This window comes from Camelus dromedarius, chromosome 29 (assembly GCF_036321535.1).
Source record: "Camelus dromedarius isolate mCamDro1 chromosome 29, mCamDro1.pat, whole genome shotgun sequence".
Classification (NCBI taxonomy): Eukaryota; Metazoa; Chordata; class Mammalia; order Artiodactyla; family Camelidae; genus Camelus; species Camelus dromedarius.
In genome coordinates this window covers 20030548-20053660 of record NC_087464.1, presented here as the reverse complement: position 1 = coordinate 20053660, position 23113 = coordinate 20030548, and the positions used below count along the sequence as shown (strand labels likewise).

At 52.5% G+C, this 23113-nt stretch overlaps 1 protein-coding gene across 2 annotated transcripts in view; it reads left to right on the top strand.

Annotated features, from left to right (window-relative positions):
• Positions 1–21215, top strand: part of FAH (fumarylacetoacetate hydrolase) — a 30219-nt gene extending 9004 nt beyond the window's left edge. Inside the window, exons 5-14 of one of the 2 annotated variants that reach the window (XM_031440702.2) lie at positions 1723–1813; positions 5928–6025; positions 6133–6185; positions 9126–9225; positions 9990–10120; positions 12007–12082; positions 14094–14140; positions 15830–15931; positions 16597–16714; positions 20993–21215. In XM_031440702.2, the coding sequence (XP_031296562.1) occupies positions 1723–1813; positions 5928–6025; positions 6133–6185; positions 9126–9225; positions 9990–10120; positions 12007–12082; positions 14094–14140; positions 15830–15931; positions 16597–16714; positions 20993–21072 (896 nt within the window). In that variant the 3' untranslated portion in view covers positions 21073–21215. The remainder of the gene's footprint in view (positions 1–1722; positions 1814–5927; positions 6026–6132; positions 6186–9125; positions 9226–9989; positions 10121–12006; positions 12083–14093; positions 14141–15829; positions 15932–16596; positions 16715–20992) is intronic. The other variant, XM_064480655.1, reaches the window with a different exon arrangement.
• Positions 21216–23113: the final 1898 nt, after the last annotated feature.

Genomic DNA, 23113 nt, shown 5'->3' with positions numbered 1-23113 from the left:
TCTGCCACTTATTTTGCATTTTCAAAGTCCAAGATTATTTTTTCACAACTTTTTTTTTTGTCTTTTTGTGGAGGAGGTAATTAGGTTTATTTATTAATGGAGGTACTGGGGATTGAACTCAGGACTTGTGCATGCTAAGCAGAAGCTCTACCACTGAGCTATACCATCCCCCCTCACAAACAACCTGCTCTTGGTTCATGTATTCGGCATCCTTTTTTATTAGATATATTAAAGGATGCTTCTTTTTGGTGTCTCTGTTAATTCTGTTTCCTTTCTTTCTCGAGATGAATTGGTACCTCTCTCATGGTGAGGGTTCTCCTGGACACTTGGTGATTCTGGATTTTGTGCTCCTCTTTATTTGTGTGGAAACCACCTTCGTTAGGTGTCTGTGGTTGTAGCTTTTCCTGTAACCAGACCCAAGGAAAGGGGCACAACTGACTTCCGATGGGGTGGTGGGGGGAGCCGCTCTGGGTTGGTTTCCTGGCTGTGGGGCTGCTCTGGTTTTCCTGGGTGCTGCCAGCCTCTGGAGGCACGGTGTCAGCTCTCTGGACCAGCTCGTCAGCCTGGGCAGAGTCTTCCGTGCTGGCTACTTGGGAAAAGCTGGGTAGAGGGAGGGACTGGGGGCAGGGGCTGAATCACCTGCACCGCCTCAGCCTCTCCCTCCTCCTCCTCATGCACTCAGGGGTCAGGCTATTTTGTTGGCACGCCACTTGGCTTTCAGGGATTCCTTATCATTTCAGGTCGGCTGCCGGTGCCTTCTTCCTTTCTTGTTACAGATTTATTCTTCTGAAAAATATCTCCGCTGTGATCTCTGAGCTTTGGGACTGAAGATGGGGAGCAGCAGCGAAGGCCCAGGGTGCCCCTGCCCTCATTGGCCCTTGTAGACTTTCCTCTCTTCGCCTCCTTCACCACTTCTGTTTCTAGTCAGGCTGTTGGTACTGGCCTATCCAGCTTTTTATTTATGTATTAAAAAAATTTTTTTTTTTTTTTGGAGGAGAGGTTTAGGAGGAGAAACAGGCAAACTGTCCCAACTCGTTCTTCCTGCCCGTTTGAGCAGCTCATTCTCTTACGGGAGCCTGTGCCTGCAGCACGCAGTCCAGCCAGCTCGTTCTGCTCTTCATCAGCAGCAGGCACTGGTGAGACCTTGTTCTTGGCACCAGGAGAGTCAGACAGAGCAAGGCCTGGGGTTGGGCTGCTCTGAAACGGCTGCAGACCAGCAGAGGGCTAAGGTCTGCGCACATGTGACCGGAACACCAGCGGGACGTGGAGCCTGCTCCCAGGAGGGCTCCCCAGATGAGGGCATTCGGAGGAGGAGAGGTCCTGCTAGGGAGAGTGGGCAGGGCCTCCCGAATGAGGGGGCCTCGGAGAGCTGCCAGGATGTGGGCACACAGACACCCAGAGGGAGCGGCCAGTCCCCGGGGCAGAGGCCTGGTGAGCTGAGCCTGTCGGTGGGTGCGGTGTCAGCATTCATATTCAGATTCCACTGTCTGTTTCCGGAAGCCTGGCTCCTTATTTCTTATTCCTTTCTCAGTCGGGAGTTGTAAAAACGAATTCTTAGTGGAGGGGTTGTGTGCTGCCTTTGGTGCGGAGCTTTGGGACGTGCACCTGCTGTTTGTCGGGTGTGCGCTCCCGGCCACCCACCCCTTCTCTGGTCCCATCCCTCAGAACCAGCCCTGCATCGCCTGCGTCACTGAGGGCATCTCTCACATCTCTCCTCTGCAGGCGACTACACGGACTTCTATTCCTCTCGGCAGCACGCCACAAACGTCGGAATCATGTTCCGGGGCAAAGAGAACCCGTTGATGCCAAATTGGTATGTCCCGGACCAGAGTGAGGCTAAGTTCCAAGTCTGTCTGTTGTCCCAGGAGCTGACAGGTCCTCTCAGGTTAAAGAAACTGGGGAGGAAACCCGGTAATGACCCTGCTGTCACTTCTGGAAACAGTGCTCTCAGCTTCTGGTCTCTTCCCAGCTCAGCCGTGGACCTGCAGTGGGGTTGTCGGGCAGTCCCTTCAGCTCTTTGATCTGGAGAACGTGGGTTGGAATTAGATCCTTTGAGTCACAAGATCCTTCCAAATTCTTTTATTTGTAAGCCATGAATTATACTTCTATCTGCAGGTCTTAAATGACAGCCATCTCCGTACTTAGGATTTTCTGATGGATGAGAATTCTCAAGTGTGCCCAGGGCTGTTTCTCAAAGTGTGGTCAGCTCAGAAGGGGGAGCTTTGTTTATTTATTTGACCCTCATAGGAATTCTGTGGGGTCACCCAGGCGCTAATTTGTTAGGCCCATTTCACAGGAGGGAACACAGGCTCAGAGAAGGGTCAATCTGCCTGAGAACAAACAGGGCCAGAGACTGTCTCCAAACTCCCAGGTCAAAGGTCAAGGCCATTGCCCAAGCCTAGAACACAGAGCCGAGGTCCCTCACCCGTTGTCGTGAACTGTCCTCAGGATGTGACAGTTACTCGGACACAGTGGTGGGGGCACACCCCCGGCCGCGTGCTGTGGGCCGCGTGCTGTGGGCAGTGTGCAGTCGCTGGGGTGGGCGCAGGCTTCTCCCTCTTTCAGCGAGTGTTTCCGAAAGGCAGTGCCAGGAGTGGCAATGTCTACCAGGACCACGGGAAGAAGGAAGAAGGAGGGAGAGAGGTTACGACCTGGAGGAGTGAAGCAACCAGACCAAGGTTGCAGAACAAGGCCTGGGTGAATCTAGGACTGCAGGGGGCCGGACATTCGAGAGTCCAGCCCTGTGCCGGCTCCAGGCCAGGTCAGGGGGGATCGCAGCCCGTTCTCTTCTGAAGGATGAGAGCAAACAGGCTTTGCTGCAAAGTGGCCGGAGGCTGCGCCTCTGCTTTATGTGTACACCTTTTGTCATAACGCTGACGTGTGCTGGCGTGATTAGCCCGAACAGAAAGTACGTGTACTACATAAAATGAAACACTAAAGATTTCAAATGTACACACCATTGGACCCACAGTCTCTCTCTCACATGCATCTTTCCTGCAGAGATAATGTTTGTATCCAAGGGCAGAGATTTTACCTGCAGTCTTTCTAAGGGCCCAAAACTGGAAGCAATCTGAAGCAATCTGATTATTGGTGGAGGAATAGTTGAAAAAGTATGGTCCGTTCACAATATGAATTATTTTGTAGCTCTTGAAAGAAAGATTTAGGATCAAAAGGCATGTGCATGATATATTAAGTGAAGGTATGGTATAAAGTGAGTTCTCATTTTTATAAAAAGACAAATCAAAATATATGTACATAGGTACTGTGTTAATTCCTGCAGCGGCTGTAACAAATGACCAGAGACTGGGGCAACACAGGTATCTTCTCTCATGGTCCTGGAGGCCGCAAGTCCAAAATCAGTCTCACTAGGCCAAAGTCAGGGTGCTGGCAGGGCTGGTTCCTCCTGGAGGCTCCGAAGGAGAACCCACTTCCCTGTCTTTTTCAGTTTGCAGAGGCCGCCCACATTCCTGGGCTGGGGCCCCTCAGCTAACTCCAGCCTCTCGCTGCCATCACGCTTCTCCTGCTCCCTCCTTTGATCTTTTCGCCTCCTCGTTATAAGGACACTTATGATTCCATTTAGGCCCACTTGGATAATCCAGAATAATCTCCCCCACCTCAAGGTCATTGACTTGATTACGTCTGCAGGTCTCCTTTGGTGGTGACACCCACAGGTTCCAGGGCTTAGGACCTGGATGTCTTTTGGGGGGCTGTTATTCAGCCTCACACACACACATGCACACACATACATGTACATATACACACTTATACATACATGTGTATACATAGAAGTGCTTACACATATACATATGGACACACGTGCACACTCATACACATATACATGCAGATACCTGCGCACACATGCATGTACACACATACACATACATACACGTGTATACATACACTTACACATATACATATAGACACACAGCACACTCATACACACATACATTTACACAGACACATACATACATGTGTATACATAGATGCACTTACACATATACATATAGACACACACACACACACACACACACACATTTGCATAGGCTGCTATGAGCATAGAGAAAGGCCCAGAATAACAGACCGCTTCCTCATGGCTTCCCTCAGGGTGCTGGCTGGATGAGAAGAGCTGACTGCCTTCTGTGTTGTTTGAGTAATTCCATGTAATGTAATTGCACCCAGTTGTATTTTGTAACTTGGCCCAATAAGGGAAGCAAATGGGGAGAAGGAGGGAACTCCCAGCCCACCCCCCATAGGCCATTACTCTGAATGGTAGTTGGCCCCATCGCCTCCACCCCTCCAGGTTACAAGCGTGCGTACGCACACACACAGGCGCACACACACATTTTATTTCTTGAGTTAACAAAATGAGACCATGCTGACTGACATGTGCATTTTTCACCTTAATTTATCATTGACATCACTCCGTGCAAACAAACTTAAATCTACCTCAGCCATTTACAAAATAAATTTTTTTGAGGAGGTAAGACAAGGCAAATGTGTAGTAAATTGCCACTTATCTAACAAGATGCAAAAACCACCACACAGCAGTGAAAGTGTATGGAAATGGAGAGGAATGAGGGACAGCACATTCCAGGTGGCCGCTCCCTCTGGGGGAGGGGGTGGAAGGGGTGGGGAGGACAGGGGAGCGTCAGGGAGGGCTAAGAAGGGGGCATTTAATCGGATTAGAAAGCCTGTTAGTGTTCTGTGGTTATTTGTTTTGTTACATCTCGTTGTATATCATCAATATTGCAAAATAAATTTAATAAATTCTTACATTTAAAAAACTAAAAAATCATCAATGCATGTACATGGTCTAGAATTCAAAAGGAATTAACCGGTTAACAGTGGCAACAGAGCAAGGCTCCCCCACCCTGCCCACCCTGTCCTTCACCCTCCAGAGGTGCTGTCCTTATCATCAGCGGCTGCCCGGGGGCTCTTGCACAGGTGTTCTTGCCGAATCTCGGCCCGTTTTCTGGGCAGTCACTGACTGCTCTCTGGTTAATCTGAAAGAGTGTTTTGCATTTAATAGAAGTGAACCCCTGGTTGTAAGGCATTGCCAAGTATTTTCTTCCAGCGTGGGCACCTTGTTACTTTATTTGCTGTCTTTTGGGAGGGGGAGGGGGTGGTAATTAGGTTTATGTATGTATTTATTTATTTATTCGTTCTTGGAGGAGGAGCTGGGGATTGAACCCTGGACCTCATGCATGCTAAGCATGCACTCTGCCACTTGAGCTGTGCCCTCCTCCCGTTTGCTGTCTTTGTTGATGCAGAGGTTTTGAATGTTTATAGGCGGACGTGTCAATCATTTTCTTCAAGGCCTTTACTTTTCTGCTGTGCTTGGGCTTCCTCCACCTCAAGAACTTAAAGGTGTTTCTGCATTTTTTCCCCTGGTACTTGGCATAGCCTTACCCTGCACAAATTTAGATCTGTAATCAGCCTGGAATTTCCTTCCGGGTGTGGTGTGAGGTGCGGGTCTGTCTTCATTTCCTGGACTGCTGTAACAAGCTGCCATACACTGCGTGGCTCACAACGACAGGAACGTATTAGCGCTCAGCCCCAGAGGCCGTAAGTGTGGAGTCAAGCCTCACTCCCCGCGAAGGCTCTAGAGGACCAGCGGTCTCCTTGCTCCTCGGCCCTGGTGGCTGTGGGCCATCCTTTCTGGGCAGCATCACTGCGCTCTCTGCCTCTGTCTTCACATGGTCTTCTCCCTTTCCGCGTCTCCTTTTCTGTCTCCTAAGGGATGCTTGTCACTGGATCTGGGGCCCACTTGGATAATCCAGGATGAGCTCATCTTAAGATGCAAGTACCTTGGGGTCTTTGACCATGCCTATATGTTGACTCCTTCTGGTCTTTAATTTTAAACCATTTTGAAATTGAGTTTGCACGGGTTATGGTGTTGATGCCTTCTCTCGCCTCCCCCCCACCAGGCTGCACTTACCAGTGGGCTACCACGGCCGGGCTTCCTCCGTCATGGTGTCAGGCACCCCAGTCCGCAGGCCCATGGGACAGATGAGACCCGATGACTGTAAGTGCCCCCAGCGCCCAGGCACCACCATGCTCAGCTCTGGGTCCCCACCCAGTGAGTTCCATGCCTGGCACTCATTCCAGCCTCTTTTCCTGGTGTTATTCCAGCGAAGCCTCCTGTTTATGGTGCCTGCAAGCTCTTGGACTTCGAGTTGGAGATGGTAAGCTATGTCTCAGTGTTTTATTGGCATGGGGTCTATATACACATTAGGGCAGGGATGCTCTCTGGGGTGGCTGCCCCGGACGACGGGCTGCCTCCCATTTCAGCCACATCAGTGGAGAAAAACGGGTCCCCACCTGGCCATCGAAAGTACCACCCATCCTCATTATCCATGGATTCCATATTTGTGAGTTCACCTACAGTTAATTTGTAACCTCCAAATCAATACTCACGGAGCTTTTGGGGGTCATTGGAGGACATAAACTGAGTGGCCAAAAATCTGAGTCTCCTGACGTACGTGCTCCCGGCTGAGACTGAACCAGGCCCTGCCCTGCCTTCCTGTTTTAGCTCCTTTACTCCAAACAGGTGTCCTTTTCACAGTCCACTTAGTGCCACGTTATATTGCATTTTCATGCTTTGTGTGGAGGTGCTGTCTAGTGTTCCTGAGCACAAAAAAGGTTGTGATGTGCCGTATGGAGAAAATGTGTATGCTGGATAAGCTGCACCGGGGCCTGACAGAGCCCGTGGTTGTGAGTTTGCGTTCATGAGTCAACCATGTAGAGCAGACCTCGTCTCTGCTGCATTGCGCTCCACAGACAATGAGTTTTTTTTTTTTTTTACAAATCAAAGGTTTGAGGCAACCCTGGTTGAAGAAAGTCTGTCAGCGCCGTTTTTCCAACAGCATTTGCTCACTTTGTGTCTTTGTGTCCCATTTTGGTAATTCTCCTAATATTTCAGACTTTTCCATCATTATTGTATTTGTTATGGCGATGGACCGTCAGTGATCTTTGATGTGACTATTGCAACTGGCTGAAGGCCCAGAGGATGGTTAGCATTTTTTAGCAGTAATTTTTTTTTATTTTTTATTTTTAAATTTTTAAAATTGAAGTATAGTTGATTTACAATGTTGTGAGCAGTAAGATATTTTTAAATTAAAGTATTCACAGAGATGTTCTAAGACATAATACTGGTGCACACTTTACAGACTACAGTGCAGTGTAAGCATAACTTTCATAAGCACTGAGAAACCAAAGCATCTGTGCTTTATTGTGGTATTTGTTTAATTGCGATTGTCTGGAACTGAACCAAGGCAGGCCTGTATATTAAATGAGGTGTCCTTAAATAGAAACACACATGAAGCCAGGTTATACACTGATTTGTTGATGTGAATGTTGTGACCAGAGGCTGGCGGGGACTGAACCCTGTATTTCTCCCAGAAGCGATACGCCTGTGTTTGCTAACTCAGGTTCATAATGACTTTATAGAGTATAAGCACTACAGAGAGCAAGGATCAGCCACATCAGCCCCACTGCGCCTGTGCCGGGGCCAACAACCCCAGAGCTGTGGTTACTTCAGGGCTGCATTTTTTTTTTTAATTAAAGGTATTTTGAGATAATTATAGACTTGTGCAGTTGTAAGAAACAATACAGAGAGATCCGAGCACCCTGGGCAATTTCCCCCGGGGTGACATCCTGCAGAGCCAGAGTGCCATCTCACAGCCAGATGTTGACATCAATCCGGTTACTTCCATCCAGGATCCCTCATGCTGTAGGGCTGTGCATTCTGAGACCAGCACTGAACTCTGGGAAGCCCCCAAGGTGAGGGGGACCAGGAAAGTGATAGGAAGGAGGAGGGGAACTGGAGGGGAGGACCTGGGGACACGGGCAGTGTCTGCAGTGTCTGCTGGGTTGTCAGATGCCCGAGAGTGGGGCCAGGCTCAGTGCAGGCAAGTGCAGACAGGCCGTGGAGGGGGCTTCCTGTAGGTACCAGCACTCAAGTTTTCAGGTGATGCCTCAGGAGTGTCTCCTGGTGCAGGTGGAGAGGAAGGGGCTGTGGGGTCCCCTGCAGGGCTGTGGGAGTGAGAATCTAGGTTGGTGGGAGACAGGCTGGAGCTCCCTGTCTCTCCCGTCCTGCCTCGTGACTTCTTTGGGCTCCATCCAAGGGAGGAAGATGTCTGGGCTCTGCCAAGTAGTCCCCCAGTCCCGCGGGGCATTCCCAGCCAGCCTTCTGCCTCCCGCTGCCTTGGTGAGGGTGCCATGTGGACCCCCGGAGGATGTTTCCCAGCCCAGATCGCCCAGAGCAGTGCACAGAGCCCTGGTTTGGGGCCAGCCTTTTCTCCCAGGGAGAACGGAGGACTCTGCAGGCAGGCCCCTGTTGCGGGGTGGGAAGGGGTGGGCAGAGGAAAGATGACAGGAAGTCAGAGTGTGGAGGAACGACGGGGTGAGGGGAGCACAGATAATCAAGACTTGATGATGGTAAGATTCTCTATAGGATGGCACCTTTTTTAAAAAAAAATCTTGATGAAAAATTGGCGATGTTTAAACAGTGTCCCAGAACGGATAGAACCACGAGTCATGTTTTGCAAATGTGTAGCTGATTCTGTGTGCCTTTGGCAGTTACTTTCCTAATTTCCCCCCAATGATGTCTAAGTAGTCTTGTTTCCTGGACTTGTGTCGATGACGTTTTCCTCAGAGGCGGCGGGTGATGTGTTGGGGTGTGGGGTACACCCCAGCAGGCTCTTTCTTTGCTGCATCCCAGAGGCAGCATTTCGATTTTTCATGACATGAATACAAACCCTGATGTTTTCATTTTCACCAGCCTCGTGTAGCTGTCAGATCTCAGAAGGCCGAGCTCCCATCGGGTGAAGGGGAAAGAGCAGAGGCGTGGGGCGGGCTGCCACGGTGTTCAGGGACCGTGGTGGGGGGTGGGGGCTCGGGCAGGCACTGCGGGCCACTTCCCCTGGGTGGCCGTCTGTCCTCCTGGGTGCCGTTCATGATGTAGAAATACAGTGGATTCGTACCCTTGCAGTTCGTAACCGCGGGGCAGCTCAGGTCCCTGGCCAGAAATGCCTGGTTTGGAAATGCCTGACCTTTGCCCTCCAGGCACATGACCTGGGGCAGTGGGTCAGAGCCAGATTCTCATCGACTCTTCCCCCTGTCAGGCTTTCTTTGTAGGCCCTGGGAACAAACTGGGAGAGCCGATCCCCATTTCCAAGGCGCACGAGCACATTTTTGGAATGGTCCTTATGAACGACTGGAGTGGTAATTACAGGCTGTCAGGCATCCTGGGGCTGACTTCCCTGTGCATACTCTGCTCTGGGTGGAGGCTGGGTTCTGGGGACACTTTCACAGAGGCCGTGATGGTTTCCCGAGTCTGGTGCGGGTCAGAGGCGGCTGGTGGTACAGTGGCTGAGGGTGCCGGCTTGGGTATCAGACAGACATCTCAGCTCTGAGCTCTTTGCTGGTTACTTCACCTCCCTGAGCTCCAATTTTCTTCTAAGTTGAACAGGGACAAGGCTGGTGTCATAGCTCGTATTTTGGAGCAATTGTGAGTCAGGCCCTGTGCTGAGTACCTCCCATGGACTCTCCTGCTGAATCCCTACAAGGTGTTTATCCCCATTTTACAGATGAGGCATGAGGCATCGAGAGATTTCAGCTAGTTGCTGAGCTAAGATTTCAAACCAAACACCCCAGTTTCTAAGCCTGTCCCAATCCCCATGTCAGATGTAGGAGAAAGATGGTGCAGTGAGTCCCAGGAAGTGTCGCCTCCCAGAATGAGGATGAGCTTCCGGCCCCTTCGTGGGGAAATATCCTGCCTGCACTTTCGTCATCTTTCTTTTTGCTGCAATCTGGCATAGTGACCTCAAAGGACCTCTGTCCTTGGTCCTGGGGCAGCCTGGCTGGGGCCAGAGCACCAGGGTTGGGGAGGGCTATGCTGAGTGTCTGTGGTCCTTGGTCAAGGGGCGGAGGGAGGCTTGGCATGAGGCACAGTCAGCCTTTGTAACCCCCGCTTGGCCCTTCTGTAGCTCGAGACATTCAGAAGTGGGAGTACGTCCCTCTTGGGCCATTCCTCGGGAAGAGTTTTGGAACCACCATCTCTCCGTGGGTGGTGCCCATGGACGCCCTCATGCCCTTTGCCGGGCCCAACCTGGAGCAGGTAAGCATATCGTCTGCCAGAAGCACCAAGCCCAGCCCCTGCTGTCTCTGAGGCTGTTTGCCCACCAGGCGTGGAGAGGATCCGGAGGAAAAGCTCCATGCCCCCAGCATGCCCACGTACAGGGGTTCCTGGTGACAGGGACCTCCAGGCAGGCATGGCACCAATCATTCTGCCTGTGCTCTCCCTGCCCCCTGCACAGTTCTTGTGGAGAAACACAGAATTTTGTAAACTTCAGAATCCTCTGAGGCCATGGGAACTGGCCAGTTGGGAGGAGAAAGGTCCCTGCCAGTATCACCACATTGCACAACTTCCCAGGTTGCCAAGTTGTGTTCTGTGTGATGGCGCCCCCTGGAGTCTAACGAATAGAATGCAGTGTGGAGTCAGGCAACAAGAAGTCCTGGTCCCCAGCCTCCTGTAGGTGTACTACTGTCCAGGTCTCATGGTCTCAGCCCTCATTCCTCGGCCTGTCCCAGTCTGGCTGCCGCCCCCGCCCCATCACTGCCAGTGGTCTCACCAAAGGGCCTGTGATCTTGCCTGATGCCGTGGCCTTGCACCCTCTTCAGCGTGGACCCCGGGCAGCCCCCATTTTCCCTAGGCTCTCACTCCCCTGGCTTCCTACACATCACCTGCCCAGTTTTACTGTGTCTCCCAGAGCCCTGCGATGCTCCAGCTGACTCTGCTCTCCATGGGTGAGCTGGCAGCCCCTGCCAAGCTCTCAGCCTTTGTCCTTGCCCCCACAGCCTCCCCTGAGCATCTCACCTCACACATGGCCCCTGTACCCGACTGCCCTCCTGCATTCCTGGGCCCCTCTTGGCCCTGCTGTCAGCTCAGGGAGCTGTGCTGAAACACACTTTGGGTCTTTCCCTGAAGACCAGTTCCTCGTGAAGCTCCCATGGGGCTCCCGTGCTTGTCCCCTTGCTCCTTCCTGCCACCGCCTCTCCCAACCCCCATCATTTTCAGGCACCAAGACTGGTCCCCTCTCTCCTTGGTGAGTCCCTGCCGGTGGCTTCTTCTGCAGCCAGCCCTTGCACGGACCGCCCAGCCCGTGCTGCATCTGCTGCTCATCCGCAGGCTCCATCCTTGGTCCAGATCCCCGTTCACAGGCACCCTTGCACCCTTGCCAGAGAGATCTTTGGGCTCTGCCTCCCTTTATGCCAGCCTTTCCCAAATACCATGGATGTGCAACCTTCCCGACTCTTGCCACTTCTGCAATATTATTTATTTAATGTTTGTCTTTAAAGCAGCTTCCATTTGAAAACTCTAATAACTTGTTTAGAAAAGGAATTTTATGTGCCTATCAGCATTACAGGCCACCAAGTTAATCATAAAAAGAAACATACTATTGAAATAAAACACCCATGTTATCTCACGTCCCACTAGAGATTCATGTATTGCTCTTTGGGAAAGCACTACTTTTGGCCGAAGGGCAGATCTGGCCTGGCCATCAAAGCTGCCTCCACAGCCGGGTCCAGCGCCAGAAGGGCCAAGCACCTGCCCCCCACCTTCCTTTTCTGTTGCCCCGGCCTTTCCTCCAGGCCTTGCTTTGTTCCCCCATCTCTGGCCTCCCCCCGGTCAGCCTTGCCCAGCACTCTCCTCCCCAGCTTTCTGGGTCCTCTCTGATTTGGCTCCTGTACCTCTGACCTGCTGATTCCCCTCCCCCTGCTTCTTTTCCCAGAGTCTAGCTCATAGGACCACCCCCACCCCCCACTGTGCAGGGACACGGTGCTGGGTCCCTGGAGAGGGACCACCACTTCTTCCTCAGGTCCTCTTTTGGCGGGAGGGGCAAAGAGCAGAGCAGGGGGGCCAGTGGGTCTGCTGCGGGGCCCAGCCTGTGCCAGCTCAGCCCGCCGGCCCATGACCCTCTGTGCTGTGCTCTTACCCCACAGGACCCCAAGCCCCTGCCGTATCTCTGCCATGACCAGCCCTACACGTTTGACATCAAACTCTCTGTCGCCCTGAAAGGTACTGTCATGGGGTCGGAGGGTGTGTGGGCAAGTGTACCCAAGTGCCATTGCCCAGTGGCTCCTGACTCCTCGGCAGGAGGTGGATGAGGCGGGTGGCGCTGCGGGGGGGGTGCGGTCTGGGAGACACGTGGGACTCTTGTAAAAGGAGAGAGGAGGGGAAGGGACACCTTGTGCTCAAAGGGAGCCACATGGGGCCCGCATGACATGAGCCCAGTATCACTGGGCTCTCAGCCCCTAGGGCCAGAAACTGTGGAGTCTGGGACCTCCATCCTCCGCTTGAATCCCCTCTCCATCCTCCCCAGCCGCAGTCTGCCCAGCCTCTGCTGGCACACCACTCCCCACCCCACCCCGGGTGGGGCACATTTCACCCAGTGCCTGTTTGAAAGCCTGTCCTTGTGCGCCTGGCTCTGCCCTCTGGGACCACACAGAGCTGGCACGCCCAATCCGTGATACCCTGCCCTTGTTCGGCCTACGGAGCCTGGAAGACAGGGCCCCCGTCCCCCTGAGGCTGCTCGCGGTAGAGAGTTAGTGATAAGGAGCCTGGCTCTGCAGGTTCGAGTTGGTTCTGCCCCTTGCCCAGCTGTGGGACCCTGGGCAGGTTACTGAATCTGTCTGTGCCAGTTTGTCGTCTGTAAAGTGGGCTAACGTTGGTGCTGCCTTCATGGTGTCATGGTGGGGGTTAAGCAGGTCAACGACTCATGAAAAGGCCTAGAACAGCGCCTGCCCCTGGAAAGAATCAGGTGTTGTTTTCCATTCCTGCTGGGGGCCCTCGGCGCCGGGGGAGGGATTGCCCAGGGGACGCACACTGGCCCCTGGGCCACACTCGGCCAGTCTCTCTTCTTCGCAGATTTCTCTCCTCCTTTTGTCCTGTCTGTTTACCCCAGGCTCTGCTGCGGTGGGTTCCAGGGTCTCTGGCCTTCATGGAGGGGATGCTGGCAGCAGGCTCGGGGTCCGCTGGGAGGAGGAAGGAGCTGTCTCTCGTGGGAGTAGGACGCCCCACACGGGAAACGGATGGCTCCTAGCTGCCAGAGGCCCTGCAAACTCTTTCTTGTCACTGACTGGGAAACTGAGGCTCAGAGTGGAAAAGTCGCTGAACTGGTTGGTGACAAGGCTGAGACTACAGCCAAGTGTCACGCGCTCTAGGCTAGTGTCCTTATACCCACAGCTGCCTCTTTAGAGCCCATTTCTGTCTGGTTTTCATCCTGCCTGTCTGGAAACATCCAGGAGCGTGCAAGGTTGGAGGAAGGGACAAGTTTATCAATGTGCAGGGTCCAGAGATGTAGAAAGACCTAGAAGAGGGAAGGCCGAGTGCAGGGATGCTTTCCAAGACCCCTCCCCGCGCCAGTCCTGATGTTCCGTGTTAGGATCTGGGTGGAGCAGGTTTGGGGGACCCTGACCTTCCATGGGGCCGAGCAGCCCACCTGTTCTGTGCATCCTCGGAGGGGAAGCCAGGGCCAAGGGAGGAAGGCTGGTGCTGGGGAGGAGAGCTTTCTGATTATTGGCACTGTTTAGACATGGTGCAGGAGTGGCCTGGTACCGTGTGTGTAGTAGGAGTTTGGTTGTTTCATAAATGTTGAAGTAAAGTGTGTGGTAGCACACTGCCCATCACTGGAGGAGTTTGGCGGGCTCCAGCTGTCCAGAGGGCTCTGGGACGCAAGTAGGTTTCAACTTGAACACTATCTCCTGTTGAGTACTGGTGGCCAGGAGCATTGTGTTAAGGAGGATTCTGAGGTTACATCTGACTTCAGAGGAAACCAGTACCATGATCGAGTCATGCTGTCTGCCGTGGGTGTGCGAGGAGAAAGTGGTGTCTCGTATGCATCTGTTTGCCATCCCTGGGCCAGATCATCTCTGAAGCCTCCCAGCTCTGATATCCTATGAGCATATTGTTTCACGGTTGACAATGGGACGCTTAAGCCACAGAACAATTCACCCTACAAGGTGGTTGGTTTTTGTCCCCTCCTTGATTAATGGAATCTCTTTGTCTGTGTTGCTTGTCTAACCAACAGGAGAAGGAATGAGCCAGGCAGCTACCATATGCAGGTCCAATTTTAAGGTAAGCTTGGAAGCTGGAAAAACTGCTTTTTGGAGGTGAGGGGAAGAAGGAGCTCCTTCTTCCTGGCAGGACCAGGGCAATAGCACCCATTCTGGGATGTGATGCTGGTTCAGCCCGTGGGCCGGGAGCCTTCGTGACGCTGTTTCTGTCTAAAGAGGCCAGGTGGTCCCAGAGACCCCTCCCGATGGAGGCTGCATGGACACGGCCAGTGATTTTCTTGGGGAGTGACAGATACTCCTGTAAGGGGCTAGTCTCTGGCTTCTCCTGTCTGCCAGGGGCTGGACTGATCAGAGTGACTTACTTTCTTTTTAAGTGAACTTTTAATTGAAGCACAACACACACAGCTGACAATGCACAAATTCTAAGCTCAATGAATTCTCACAAAGCAGCAACCAGCACTCAGATCCAGAAATGGGAAATTTCCAGGACCTCAGGTGCCCCCTCATGCCCCCTTCCAGTCACATTATTCCTCTTTGTAACAAGCGTAACCTCTCTCCTGACTTCTGGTTACCGTACATTCACTTTGTTTCCCAGTTTTATAAAAATGGAACCATACAGGATGTATTCTCCCATCTCTGGCTTCTTTGGTCTTAACATTACGTTTGTGAGATTTAGTCACATTGCTGTTTGCAGTGATAGTTCATTTTTCTCGTTGTGTATAGTGTTCCACAGTATTAATGTTCCACAATTGCTTTTTCCATGCTATTTTTTTTTTGACGGGGAGGTAATTAGGTTTATTTATTTATTTATTTATTTATTTATTTATTTATTTATTTATTTAAATGGAGGTACTGGGGATTGAACCTAGGACCTCGTGCATGCTAAGCGCGCACTGTACCACTGAGCTATACCCTCCCCTCATGCTACTCTTGATGGACATTTGGATTGTTTCCATTTTTTGGTGGAGTTACTGTGAACGTTTTAGTCCGTATCTTTTGGTGCATGTATGTGTACGTGTCTGCTGGGTGGATATTCAGGAATAGATCTGCTAAGGTATAGAGAATATATATCTGTTTGCAGCTTAGGAGTATTTCCAAGTACTTTTTCAAAGGGCTTGTTCCAACTTCTACTCCCACTAGTAGTGCATAAACATTTCAGCCGCTCCACATCCTGGTCTACATGTGATGACACCAGCCTTTTCATTTCAGCCGTTCTGGGGGGTTGTGATTTCAGTTTGCATCTCCCTAATGACTCATGCAGCTGGGCACCTTGTCCTGTGCTTGTTCCCATTTGCACATCCTCTGTTCCAAGGCCCAGGGTGGGAGAATTCAAGTGAGGTCTTTGCTCACGAGAAACTTCTGCTATTATGAGGACCTCGACCTTGTCAACTTAGGACTCAAAGTTAATCACAGGACAGAGTGTAATTATGGACAGATGAGCACGTTGCAGACTGAGGGTCTGAGCAGTGAGGTCAGCTACTTAGGGAGCACCTCTTGGAGAAGATGGGTTGGTAGGGTTGCTGGGAGGAGCAGAGGAGCCAGGCTGTAGCTGGTGAAGGGGCGGGGAGAGAGGTGGGGAGGTCCCTGGGTCACTGCAGGAGGACACTTGCCCTTGCTGTAAGGGATGGGAGAGAGCCCCGGGAAGGCTGCTGTGAGTAGGGCAGTCTAGGTGGGCTGCCTCCGGGAGGCTAGGAGAAGCCATCCCCCCCCCAACACTGCCCATCCCCACCTCTGTGTCCCCCGCCCGCAGTACATGCACTGGACGATGCTGCAGCAGCTCACTCACCACTCTGTCAATGGCTGCAACTTGCGGCCGGGGGACCTGTTGGCTTCTGGAACCATCAGCGGGCCGGTGAGTATCCGATTGCCTGGGGGGCTGCTCACGCGGAGCAGCCCTATTCCCCGTACAGACCAGAGGGCCCTCAGCTCACCCCCGAGAAGGGACTGCAGCCTGAGGCCGGTGGATCTTACAACTCGTAGCCTCATCCATCTCTGGGTGCAGAAGGGTCTTCTCTTCCAAATTCAAGAGACTGGTGTAGGAATGGGAGGCTGCGTCTGTCTGCTAGGGGAGAGTCAGAATGCACCCACCAGGATGACGTGGCCCCACTGCTTCCCCCAGACCCCTGCACCACTGTAAGCCCTTGATGACTTTGGGGCGGTGCACGTACCAGTCACTTCCTGCAAGGTCGTGAGTGCGGCTCTGTTTGATGGGACATCTCTTCCCAGTGGGAGGGGTCAGGCATAACAGTCTCGGGTAAGCTGCAGCCCCCGGAGTGGGCAGGGGCCTGGAAGAAGGGGCGTAGGCATGCTGGTCCAGCATTCTCCCGAGTCCTGACAAAGTGAGCAGGGCAGGGTGCCCTGCCTCGAGGACATTTCCCCAGGATCTCTGAGGGCCACGGGGGTCCCCTATCCCTGCCCTGAGCCCCCCGGCCTTGCTAACCTCTGTCCACACTGGCTCCGACGTGCTCACCACGGTATAAATATATCTGACGCTTTCTTCCCTGTCCTGTTATGAAGGAGCCAGAAAGCTTTGGCTCCCTGCTGGAGCTGTCGTGGAGGGGAACGAGGGCCGTGGAGCTGGGGAGCGGCCAGACCAGGAAGTTTCTGCTGGACGGGGATGAAGTCATCATGACAGGTGGGGGTGACCCAGGCCTGCGGGCACTGTCCTAACCATGTGGCGCTCCCGTCTGGCTGGGAAGCCATCTGTCCTAACTCGTCCCCACTCTGGCCTTCCCAGGTCTGTGTCCGCTTGCTCTGTCCTTTATCACAGCCCTAGCTGCCAGGGATTTTCAATCTGAGTCTCCCCAGCCCAACAAGACTGCAGAAGTTCTGCTTTGTCTCCCTTCTCCCTGAGAGAAATTATAAAACAATGTCAGGTTCTCGTTGTTCTGGACTTTGCAGGGCAGAGACCCCGTGCCCTATGACCCTATGCCCCGTGACCCTATGCCCTGTGACCCTGTGCCCTATGACTGGGCTGAGTTGCTGACTGAGATTTTCCGGCAGCCCGTATCGAGGAGGCGGGGGTACCACTCACATCTTGGGGGGCGATTCTGCCCGCCACATATTATTGTGGGGTAGGAGAGCGCCACATTGGTCGGACAGACTCAAGTTGGCTGCCCAGATCCACACTGGCCTTGTGACCTTCCTCAGGTTCTTTACACTTTCTGAGACTCAGTTTCCTCATCTTTAAAATGGAGTTAATGTTACTATACTTAACCTCACAGCATAGTCGTGAGGAAGACCCAGTTCACTCCTTCAGGAGATGTTTCTGGAGCACCTGCTGTGAGTCCCATACTGGGGTTCTGATGGTGACCAGGACAAGTGCAGGGTCTGCCCTTCTGGGGTCATGTTCCACTGTCACTGCTACACCATTTTACAGGTGGGAAAATGAAGGCCTGACGGGGGTCAAATAGCTTGCCCAGGGTCTTGCAGCCAGTAAGCAGTGAAATCAGAGTCCCATCCAGGCAGTGTATCCCCAACTCCTAACCCCTCTCATAGTGTCTACAGCGCCTAATAGGGTGCATGTAACCTTGTGAGCGTGTGAAACTGACGACAGTCTTCACCGTTGTCCTCCTCGTCATTGTCGTAATTTCCAGAACCCCCTTTGGAGAAGGCCCAGCATCCTGACCCTTCTTAACAGGAGTGCCCGCATGGAGTGTGTGACCAGCGGTGCCTGTCTGCCCTGTAGGCAGGTTAAGGGAGCGCCCATCCTCTGCACTCACTCCCCACATCCTGCTCTCTGCCGGCCGACTACACATTTCCCTTCGCATGTCCTATTGGCACCCCCACTTCCTGACCCTGTCTTGGTACCCCTGACTCTGCTCTGCAGGCTGGAACCGTTTCATCTAAACATCCTGCTGAGCATCCTTCTGAAGCTTCCTGCCGTCTCTGTGCCACTGGCCTGGTCTGACCTGCTGTGTCTGGATTGCTGGCACCGCTTTGCTCCAGCTCCTGCAATCCATCCTGCTCCCGCTGCCTAGAAAATCGTCCTTCAGGTCTGCTTTCCCCCTGCTACTGTTCTGCTCATGATCTTCTCGTGGCTCCCTATTGCCTGTTTCCTCAAATTCACACCCGTCCCGCATCTGATTCTGCCCTCCCTGCGGAACCTCATTCTACTACACAACCCCGCTTTCCCTACGGCCTGCCAGCCCTTGGAATTAAACCTGGCTCAGCCCAGATAGCGCCTTCCTTAGTTGCTCAGGAGGAATCAGTCTGTCTGTCCTCTCCACTAGCAACTCACCTGAAACACAGAGTTCTGGCTAATTGTACGCGCGTCTGTTTCTATGCTTGGCCAAGAGCTCGTATTAGTTTCCTCTGGCTGTTATAGCAAATTACCTCAAACCTGCGAGCCTAAAACAACAAAAATTTACTCTCTCACAGTTCTAGAGGGCAGAAATCTAAAATCCAGGTGTTGGCAGGACTACATTCTTTCCAGAGGCTTGAGAGGAGCGTCCATTCCCGCCTCTTCCAGATGCTAGTGGCTACCGGCGTTCCTCGGTGTGAGGCTACATCACTCTAACCTCTGCCTCATCTCCACGCTGACCCCTCTGCTTCTGTCTGTCTGATTCCCCTCTGCTTGTCTTATGTCACATCTCCGGATGGCTGGTTGGGAGGTGAGCGGTTGTAATCAGGCATCAGGAAGCAGGCAGGGGCTGTTTGCTGCAGGGGCTGTGCTGCTGTAACCCAGGGCAGGAAGGAGTGGGGGTGGGGGGCCGAGAGAGCACCCAGCATTGAGGGCAGGAGGAGAGGAAGACAACACTCATCAGTGTGGGCGGCTCTGGAGGAAGAAGGCTCTCTAAATGCTGCAGCTTGGAGGGAGATGCTTTGATAGATGATTGATGAATTTCTGCCAGGTTTTACTTTAATAGGCCTTTTTTCCCCAGGGACACAGATATGTCTGAACGTTGGGATTCAAAAGTGATGGGAAAATAATGAAACCAAGCAACAGAATAGGCAAGGATGTTGCTCTGGACAGAAGGTGACCCAGAGCGTTAAGGGGCAGCACACGGTCGCAGGGGTGTGCCTCTATGATGCCGGGAGGGCGAGGGGCTGGTTTGGGCTGTCGCCCTAGCATCCAAGCTGCCACCTTCCCAGGGAAGACCAGTGGTCTGGACGGCCCATGCAGGGAGGACCAGCTGGATGACTGGGCAGGTGGGGAGAGGTGGGAGGAGACAGGCTGGGTAAGCTGTGCTGAGCTGCAGGTGGCCGTGAGGACTGTCCCTGGGCTCACTGGGAGGGCTCGTTGAGCTGTCCCTGACCCCATCTCCGAAAGCTGCCTTCGGTCTCAGTGTTCAGATGGCTGGGAGTCCCCTCAGCAGTGAGCTTCCATTTATTTCTCTCGGTTGCTGCAATCTTGTTTTTCCTTCTTCGCCCTGGGTAGCAGAAGGTCTAGCTCCAGATTTGGGGCTCGTCTCCAACAGGTGAAGGGGTCTGGTGGCGGAACTCGAGGTCACAGGCATCCCTTGTAGTGGCCCTGGTGTCCACTGTGGGCCTGGTCGCCATCACCTCAGCGCTGCCTTGGCCCAGAACCCTTGAGAAGTATCTCAATCTGAGCAGCCCCGGGGCCTCTGTGCAGGGCTGGCACTCATCCATCTATGTGTTTCTGTATATCTTCTCACTGGGGCCACCAGAGAGCACGCTTTAAAAAAAATAGTTTTCACTGTCTTGCTGCGAACTCCTCCATGTTACCTCGGTGCCTGCAGGTTAAGGTTCAAACTCCTTAACGTGGCTTCTCAGAGTCCTCTGTAATCTGGCTTCTCAGGAGTCCCCACACAGCAGTTTCCACTGAACAAATGCCTGGGTCTCTGTGCCTTTGACATGCTGTTCCCTCTGTCTGGCTCACAATTTTCATTGTGTCTCCCCCGGTGAACTCCTACCCACTTGTCAAGTCCCAGCTCCAATGTTCCCTCCTTGCTGCTCTCCCAGCACCTCATAGACTTTTCTGCCCTAACTCGTATCTAGACCGGCTGCTCCCACTAAACAGACCCTTCTCAGGTACAGGGACAGGCGCCTCCTCCTCTTGGCCTTTCTGTTGGAATGGAATTGAATGAATGAGACTAATATTCGTTGAGCATGTGCTCTGTGACAGATGTCTTGCTGGGGCTTTCCCTGAGTGTTTCATCAGATCCTCACAACTCTGAGAGACAAGGCGTGCTGCTCCCCTCTGCAGATGAGGGGGCTGAGCTCGGAGGTTAAACAAGTGGCTCCTACTCACCAAGCTTATAATTGTCCTAATCGGGGGGGAGTGAGGAGGGTATAGCTTGGTGGTAGACTGCGAGCCTAGCATGCACAAGGTCCTGGGTTCCATCCCCAGTACCTCCATTAAAAATAAATAAATAAATAAAAACCTAATTACAGACCCCCCAAAATAAATTTTTTTTAATTTTAAAAAATAATTAAAAAAAAAAATAATTGTCCCAATGGCTGACACCGAGCATTTACCCTGGGCCAGGCACTATTCTCAGAACTCCCTCTGTGTGAACCCATGTCATCTTTACAACAGTGGGTACTGTCATTAGATCCATTTCACAGACAAGAAAACTGAGTTCCTGGGGGACCAAAGGTCAGAGAGCCAGGAGGTGGAGAAGCCAGGCTTTGAACCCAGACAGTCTGGCCTCAGGCTAATCAGCAGACCTAGGATTTGAATTTGGAGAGTCAACCACCCTTCGGGAAAGCCGACGAGCCATCCTTGCTTCTGGGGGTCTCGGATCATCGGGTGGGCTTGGAGTTCCGTCTCGGTGCTTCTGCAGCCTGCCCAGCTTCTGGGGGAGGGTTGTTTTTCTGTGAAAACTATGTATTTGTCATTCTGATGGCACCTTCCTGCCTCGGGCCCAGCTGGCACTGTGGCTGCGTGGGCTTTGGTCCCCCCGAGCCCAGCGTCTCCGAGGCTGACCCTAGCCCTCCTCTGTTGCAGGGCACTGCCAGGGGGACGGTTACCGCGTCGGCTTCGGCCAGTGCGCAGGAAAAGTGCTGCCCGCTCTCTCGCCAGCGTGAGGTTCTCTGCTGGCCCGGAAACAACAGGCTTGAGCGCCAAGCCCTCCACCTCCTTGGGGACACCGGGGCCCCCTCTGTGGCTGTAGCCTGGTTCTTCATTCAGTAATAAAGCCATCGTGCTCCGTCTCCACGCTCTGAGCGCAGCCTGCTGTGAGTGTGCAATGTTTACTCATATTCTTGGTTTGGTCCATTGGGTCAAGGCATGTACCGCCTCCTGCGAGACATTCATTTATTTGTTTCCTGGTTTTCATTTGTGAGGCCGAGGGTCCATGTGGGGCTTTCTCATCAGACATCCCCCGCCTCCCAGTATTCCCTGGAATATGGAAAAAGAATGCCACCTGTATTAGAGTCCACCAGAGAGACAGAACAATACAATCCTATATACAGTAGGATGTGTATATAGAGAGAGACATTTATTTTAAGGAATTAGGTCATGTGGTTGTGGAGGCTGGCAAGTCCAAAAGCTGCAGTATGGGCCTGCAGACTCGAGACCCCAGGAAGAGCTGCGGTTTGAGTCTGAAGGCAGCCTGCTGCAGATCTCCCTCTTCTTCCAGGGAGATCACGCTTTTTTCTTTTGAGGCTTCAACTGATTAGATGAAGCCCACCCATATTATGGAGGATAATCTACTTTATTCAAAGTCCACTGACTTAAGTGTTTATCTCATCTGAAAAATACCTTTACATCTAGACTAATGTTTGACCAAATATCTGGGTGCCATTGGCTCAGCCAAGTTGACACACCTAAATTCATCCATCACACTGCCCTTCACCTTCAGTATTTCTTGGGGCTGACTAATGAGTGTACATGAGGTGGAGAATTCATTCAGCGTGTTATAAACCTTGAGCAGAGCCCCAAGTCATGGGTACACACACTTGAACTGTGAGAGAGCAAAAAAAGGGCTGGGGACTAGCTAGCTTTTCTCCCCCTGGCAAGCCCACCAAAGTCAGGAGAGCGAGCCCTGCCCCTTCTCTGCCCCACCCACTGCAAACAGGCAGCCCTAGTCCCAGCCTGGTTCCTGGTGACCACAGGGGAAAAGGATGCCCAGGGACTCAGCAGGGCCTGGGAGGATGACTGAGCATGTGGAGTCTACCCATCCGACCACTGTTCATCCATTCATTCATTCACCAATTCTTTATGTCAGGCTCTGTTCTAGGCACAAGAGGTGCAGTGGTCACAGAATAGCCCAACGCCTGCCCTTGTGGTGATTACCTCCTAATGCAGAGAGACATGTAGGAAACAAATGAACAAGGAGAAGATGCATAACATGACAGATGGCGATAGGTTCTATGAGACAGTGAGGGACATGGGAGCTGTAATAAACAGGGTGGTCAGAAGAGGCCTTGGTGCTTAGGTTCTTGGTGCTTTTTTGCAGAAGAGCTGAAGGAAGTGGGGGATCAAGCCAGATGAACATCTCAGGGCAGAGTGAGCCAGGCAGAGGGCCACCTGCCTGTGTAAAGCCCCGAGGGTGGAACATGTTTATCAGTTCTAAGGAACATTGAGGAGGCTGCTATTTCTCACTAAAAGCATTTTGGGCCCAGCAAGCCTGGAGTTTGTATGGCAACTCCACAGTGTCACCAGGGACCCAGGCTCCTCATCCTCAGCACGTGGTTTTCAACCTCAAGGTCACCGCATGGTACAGAAGCCTGCTGCAGCTCCAGCCAATACATCTAAGTTCCAGGCCTGCAGAAAGGGTTAGGAGGATGAAGGGCTGAAGGGTCCTCCTTCTAGCTGAGTTAGGTGCCCTTTAATCAGCCTTCCTGGGAGTCCCATACCATACTTTTCTTTCATTTTATTGAACTTAGTCACAAGACCATACCTCATTGCAAGAAAAGCTGGGTTTATAGTCTTTTAACTGAACACATTGCTTCTCCAGTTTAAAATCAGAGCTTGGTTGCTTAAGAAGAAGAGAATTAATCCTCAGGGGGCAACTAGCAGTCTCTGCCACACACAGGCTGGGAAGCCTCGTGCTCCAAAGCTAAGCTACTCTTGCGCAGCTGATTTTGTTTCATGAAACTGTGCCCTGGGGCCACATTCTCAGAT